Raw genomic sequence first — 6,954 nt, 5'->3', positions numbered from 1 at the left:
CTCCAGGAAAAGCCACATCTTACCCTTAGTGAGGAAAGGGGTAGGGTAGTGGAAGTGCAGACAATCATGGTCCCACTGTAGTTCAAAGTACTTAGAATGCCAACAAGTCATACTTTGAGGCATGTTTTTCTGAGCCTTGATACCCTCTTCCCACCTTATTCCTCTCAGTAGAATGTATCAATCCTTACCTTGTGTCTTTAAACCCAAGTAGAATATAAGCTCCATAGAAAACTGATGTAAAGGTCCAAAAATCATTGAAGGAAGACCCAGACTCAGAAAGCATGCAAAAACAGAGAACATTTATTCTGCAGAAATAATCAGCATGTAGGGGTAAACTATTTTTTGACAAAGGTACACAGGCCTTCTCACAGGAAACCCAGGGAACTCTCTAGAAGGATTAGGCAATCTAAAATTTAATTGGGGGGGGGTGTGCTAGAGAATCACAGGTGGCCAGTGGTCTACAATCCTAAGTCATGAACGTTTAACCATAGGAGGAGATAGGGCTGCCCAGCACAGCTGGCCCATCCTGAGATAAGATATTTTCCCATTTTTGTGGTTATCCCCAGGCTGTTCTTTGGGAGGCGGTTTTATGACCTTGTTTCTGGATTTTATGGTTTCTTCCTGAAGTTAGTGTCTTATGGCCTAATTCCTAGGACTTAGGGTTTGTTCCTAGAGCTGGTGCCTTATGGCCACCATTTTGAAATCAAGCCTGACTCTTAAATAGAGGCAAATGGGATTTATGTTGTCTTTTCACTGATCTGTCTTTTCTTTCAGTCTCTGTACAGAACCAAGTTTGGTAGATGCTCAGCAGGCTGAATTAGTTCATGCAGGGTTTCAGCAATTCAAATGGAGCCGTGACCCTCTGAACCTCATCCTATCCTATCTGAACCTGGGTTCTTTCCTGATGGCTACCAGCCTAGTCCTGCCACCTTGGCCATAGGACAACTGAGGAGAATGCAGTCCTCAGGAAGAAAGGGTCCATAGTAGTGGTTTGGTGCTGCTGAAGGCCAGGCATGGATTCACTCTTATCTACTCCTGTTTCTCAAGGCATGGAAAGGAGGTCCAGGCTGGTGCCTCTCTTCACTGTCGTGATGGGTGATGTGTGTGATGTTCACTGAGTGGGTGCCAAGGATCAGGAAGACATTTCACATTCTACTGATGGGGGAGATGAAACAGAAGTAAGTTCAGTTTTATATGGGATAGGTGAAAATGGTGACCACAAAACATCTTCACAGAGGTTTTCTAGGCAGAAACGCATCCCCAAGCACCCCCACCCGTGTGGATGCACACTCTGAACCGTCGTTCATGAACCCTGGCACAGGAAGGAGGAGGGAGTCCTGGAACTGCTGGGATCACACTTTGTTGGAATATGCTCAGGACAATCACGGGCAGTTGGCAGAGAGTCGCTGACCTGTTAACTCTACAGCACCCACGACCAGTGCCACCTCAGGTGAACCTCTGACAGTGAGGCTCTGCCAAGGAAGAAAAAGACAAAAATACCAACGTCCTAACACACAGATATGTAAGATAAAACACACGCAAGGTGGCTTTCCTGAAACTAGAACTGGGTTAGTGTCAGGAAATTAAACATAGCCGTCTCTAGAGACGGAGGAGAGCAGCTGGAAACCAAGCCAACCAAAGACTACAAAGCAAGCCAGGCTCAGCATCTTTCACTGCTGTTCTTTTCGTCGTTTTTTTTTTTTTTTTTTTTATAAGATACATTTCTTCTGCATGATTCTTAAATAAAATCATCAGTAGAGAGTTCCTGAAGGGTTCTGGTTCAATCATGTCATTTCTACAAACTTGCCTTTAAAAAGGTTTGTTGTTGTCTAAAAAAACTGCTTTTCTAAACAGTTTGCTTATAATAATTTATGGATCTTGTTGGACTTTGTAACTGGACAAATGAGGACTATTAATGCTTGACATGGTAGTCTTATTCTAGTGGATGTGGAGATTCTGAAGGGAGTGTGGAGCCCCTTTCAAGCTGCCATCCAAATAGAGACAAATATTGAGCCTACAGTTGTTCCACAGTGTGTGCCATTGGGAGGCTTCTCATTCACAGAAAGAATAACAACCAAATAACAACCAAAGGAGGAACTGCTTCCAATAAAACTGGAACACTGGCATTTCAGCTCTCTAGGATTCCTCTTGCAGTTTCTCTGTTTCTCAACGGTGAGCTCTTTCCTTTTACTGAATCGATACCTATTTTAGAAAGAAAAGCAACAGCACCAGGAGGAGAAAGGAAAGCCAGCTCAGGGGTACAGTGCTTTCCTGGCAAGCGCAGGATCCCTAGGTTTGGTTCCCAGCACTGTATAAAACAACACCACACAACTGAGTTGGGGGAAACTCATGGAAAGCCTACCAGCAAGTCCACACTGACACTGAGGAGCAGGGCGCAGTTTCCTCTACGAGCTGGGAGAAGAGAGATAACTTCTGGGAAAACAGAAGTGAAGGGATAGATATTCATCTGTAAGGGTGACCACGTATTACTACTAAAAAGCCACGGTTTAGTTTGTCAGAGAATATTTTAAACTGTGTGCCCTACTCATGGCAACAAGATCTATGTCCTTGACTAAGCAAAACAAATGCAGAACTAACAGATTTCAAAGAACATTATAGGAAAGAGAAAGAAGGGCAAGGAGTGTGATTACCAACCACATCTGCTCCTAAGTCTTATCCTACAGGTCTGTGTACTGTCAGATGCCACAACTCTGGAGGGTTCCTGGTCACTCTTGCTCATCTGCCTCCTCAGATAAAATGCCAAAATGCCCACTCTCAATAGTTTCCTGATTCCTGGGCAGCAAAATGGTGGTAGTCACTGGGGCAAAAACCCAGTTTATTCTGAGCTATTGTCCTAGTATGACTTAGTTGTACCTGTTCAAAGGATCATGCATTTGGGGCCCATACAGTTGGGTGAGACTAGAAGAGGTCTTTTTCAACCCAGGGGCTGCTGCTGGGGAGTAAGTGGGTGCTACAACACAGCTGCTGCGAGAAGAGCTCTCACTATTACAGCAACATCCTCCATTCTCCCTTCCTGGAGTGAGCTGACACCATGCTCACCCCAGTCTCTAATTGCATCAGGCTTTTTCTTATTTTACCCATGGACCTGTCCTCATTTCTGTTAAGCTTCTGTGAGGCCAGAATATGAGGGTCATAGACAAATTTCTGCAGGTCATTTGCTGCTTCTCTATGTTTATGTGGTGCCTGTCCCCTTCTTGGGAAGGTTTCTGCTGCTTTAGGAGTCTAGCCTTCCTTGCTTCTCATTCACACGTTTAGTTTCTGACACAGGGCTCTCGCTATCCGGCTGTATACCACTATGCTACTTCCAGACTCTTTAGTTTAGTTGGGATGGGTTTCTGCTGCTGGGGCGGTTCCCAGCCCGTGGTATCTATTTAATACTTGGGGTAGTAAGTTGAATGTATTCAGGTATTCAGCAAATGTTTGTTGGCACCCATAAAGCATTGCAAGCTCATCAAAGATGACAGCAAGATGATCTCACATTTTGATTTTTAAAGGCTGAAATATGATTTTTTTTAAGTCTTAAATAAAACCAAAGGAAGCCTGGAAAACATCATGCCTCTAACAGTGCTCTGGAAAAGCAGTTGAATTTGATATTCAGTCAGGAGTTTCCAACAGACGTTGATTGTACTATAAACTTAGCACAGAGAACCTGCCAGTGTGACAGAGGAGGCTTTAGATCAGGTTTAAGGCTTGTCTTGCCTCAGTACATGTGCTAATATATCCAGTCAGCCTCTAGTGCAGCTGGTAAAACATGTGGACTCTGTAGATCAAGTGGGACTTCGAAATTTCATGGGTTCTGTATTCTGATCCTTAGGATTATTTTGTTTTTCTAATTGGAAAGCAGACATCGCTTCTGATGGAGGAACATCAAGATTTATTGATCATCCCCAAATATCTCGCAGAACAATAAATTTTGCATTTCGCAATTTAAAAAGCTGACACACCGTTGCTGATTTCGAAGGCTTTCAAGCAGCAGAAGAAAGCTGCAAACTTTGCATATGTAACAGGAAGCTAACTGCTCACTCAGAAAACAGACTTGCAAGTGATGTCTATTTTAACTAAGACAGCGTTTTTCTTGCAACTTTGCTCAGCTAATCAAAAAATTTAATTCTTAAGGATACAAGTGTTTACTTTCTTCTGAATTTTAACAAGTTTTAGATATTTCAAGGGCTTTTCCTCCCCTCTCGTTCTTTAATTTCTCTTCTCTGCCCATCAACCACCAGAACTTACTCTTTCTGCATGGGCTTCATGACTGTTTTTTCAGGCTTAGGTTTTACAGATGGCTTCATCAGGACCATCTTTTCATAACTTCTCTTCACACACTAAGACAAGTAATCTACTTCTTTTCTTTGTCTAATTTTTAAGGCTGGATTGTATCATGATTCCCAGCTCTGTCTGACTGACACTTCTGTATTCCTATATTTAACAGATGCTCAGAAAATGCTTGATATATTATATTTTAGTCCAACCCTTATATGCAGCTCAATACAAAACTACAGTCACGTTTACAAGGTAAAAACCATCTAACAGTTCTGTACAACATGGTATTATTAACAATGCAGCTTCTGACGTTAAATGCCAGGGGTTAATTTTGTTTTTCTGATGTGTGTTACACGTCTCGGTTTTGTGGTACAACAGAGGCAAAGCCATCACCATCCTCCAGTACCTTGTGAGTCCCAGGAAAGCATCAGCCCTTGTCAGGCTTGTTCTAATGCAGGAAGGTGAAAATGAAGTCTAAAGAAGCGAAGACTCAGAATTTTGATGGAATATTTGATCACAAAACATGCAGTTGTGAATTTTCGATTCATAAACTATTTCTATGGTTCAGTGAAGATTAGAGTTGCTGGTACAAATCATGGAAACGGGTTCCGCTTGATTTCAATCATTGCTTACCATTCGAATGCCACTGGCATGCAAAGGTCCAATCATGACAAACAGAATACAGCACCCACCACACTAACAATTCTGTTCACTCACTAACGGCTGTCTGGTTAAGGTCAACACGAAAGGCACAGCTGGAAAACCATCACCTATGCTCCCTACAGGACCAGCCGCACTAGCTAACCAGGCACGAGTCCTCATTGCTGGGCTTGACTTCTCCCTCGAGCAGTGAGTTCATCACAACCTTCGTCAAGTAGCTGCAGGTTCCTCTTTTTCCCAGTGGGGGCGTGTTGTAAAAGGAAGTCATATCATCCTACAAAGGAAGAGAGTAAACAAGTCCTTTGAACTGACAGGTGAAATCAGCAGCTGCCCAGGGGGGAGATAAATTTGCAGAGAGATTTCCTCATGGAAATTATGAGCTTCCTGTACTTGCCTTTCATTTTCTCGAGGCATCTTCTCAGCATATAAAACAAAAGCAGACATTTTTAGCAGCCTTCTCTTTGCTAGTAATTTTTATTTATGTAGGGAACCCTTTCACAGATGAGCATACAATATGAAGCAGGGAGCCCAGAAGGGAATACATTAGACAGTACACAGCTCTGGTGATGCCTGTTCTACACCCCCATCTTCCTCTGAATTTATTTTACAGCCTTCTGGAATCAGTGGATCCTCCCTGGCAAACACATTTTAATTGTCAACCACATAAAAAATTATCTCATCTTAGATTTCTTTTTCTTTTCCTCTTTGCCATAAGTTCCTAACTCAATTAATCAGTAATTAGCTAAAAAGTAATATTAATTCACCTAGTAAGTCTGACTGCCTCTAAAGCATTCTGTTTTGTGCTCTATACATATGTTTGGAAAGTGATAAGATTAGAGACTATTTCAGCAGCGGAGACAATGAGAACATTCTGCAGGGCATTGGCCTCTTGACTTACTTGTTTTTCGATTTCTTTTAGCCGACTCTCATCTTTTTGAAACTCATGAAACGCTTCTTTAACCAGTCTGTCCAGATCCACTTTGTCTTGAAACTCCAGCTCAGGGTTTCTTTCCAGCACAATGGATACGACCATTAGTAACTACAAGATATGGATATAAAAAGCCACTGACTCGAACCACAACAGCAACATAGTCTGGCCAGGGTTTCATCAATGGGATGTGATGGGCAGTGGATCTATGAATAGTATCCTAATTTTGAAAATTTGCAGCACACGTTCTGTTTGGAAAAATGCATGTTTATCACAGTATCCCTATAGCCATAGAGAGATCTTTTTAATCACTGAAATAAAACAGTAACACAGAAAGGTAACATTTGGGGATAAAGAGGAAGCTCAGTTGGTCAAGTGTTTGTCTTCATCAACCTACTATTTGGCTGTACCATAATTTATCCCAGAAGCAATGCTCATTTTATTTTATTATTTTGATTGTATAATCACAATAATGAAACTCACAGAGATTCATCTGTGTCTGCCTCCCAAGTACTGGGATTAATGGCCTGAGCCACTACAACTGCTTATAACGCTCATTCTAGATGACAAATGTCCATGTGTAGACTGTGGCTATGTATGTGGTAATTGGTAGGGGCCTTCTGAAGAACCTTATACATTGTACACTGACCAGGAAACAGACTTCCTGATTCTACATTTAGAAATCTTACTGGGTGCATGTTATCTAAATACTGCAAGGCAAAACCTGAAGACATAACAGTAAAGTTCAGGGGTCACAATGTGTTAGGCCCATGGGCAGAACAGTCTTTAGACAGAAGAATATGAAAGGTACCAAAGCCACCAGAGGTCAGTGAGAAGAAGCTCTAAGTCTACTATCTGTCCTGGACACTAAACACTGGACACTGGACACTAGGCATGAGAGGCCAAGAATACAGCACAAGGAAGGCATCCTTCTGATAACTCTGTCTTTCCATCTCCCTTCTCCACATCCCTCTTCACACCTACTGAATAACTGAACCATACTATTCCACATGATGGGATATCAGAGATGAGAATGAATGTCACCCAGGTTTAGCTGTAGTTCCAGAAATAACAGGCTGATCAGG

At 42.2% G+C, this 6,954-nt stretch overlaps 1 protein-coding gene across 6 annotated transcripts in view; it reads right to left on the bottom strand.

The window, feature by feature from the left end:
• Nucleotides 1-279: 279 nt before the first annotated feature.
• Nucleotides 280-6,954, bottom strand: part of Phkb (phosphorylase kinase regulatory subunit beta) — a 188,190-nt gene continuing 181,515 nt past the window's right edge. For all 6 annotated transcript variants that reach the window (XM_029480583.1, XM_021169806.2, XM_021169805.2 and 3 more), the window contains 2 exons: nucleotides 5,840-5,980; nucleotides 280-5,215 (listed from right to left, as the gene is read on the bottom strand). In XM_029480583.1, coding sequence (XP_029336443.1) covers nucleotides 5,078-5,215; nucleotides 5,840-5,980 — 279 coding nt within the window. In that variant the 3' untranslated portion in view covers nucleotides 280-5,077. The remainder of the gene's footprint in view (nucleotides 5,216-5,839; nucleotides 5,981-6,954) is intronic.

Source organism: Mus caroli, chromosome 8 (genome assembly GCF_900094665.2).
Source record: "Mus caroli chromosome 8, CAROLI_EIJ_v1.1, whole genome shotgun sequence".
NCBI classification, from domain to species: domain Eukaryota; kingdom Metazoa; phylum Chordata; class Mammalia; order Rodentia; family Muridae; genus Mus; species Mus caroli.
The sequence above is the reverse complement of the archived record's forward strand: the minus strand, read 5'-3'. Positions and strand labels throughout refer to the sequence as shown.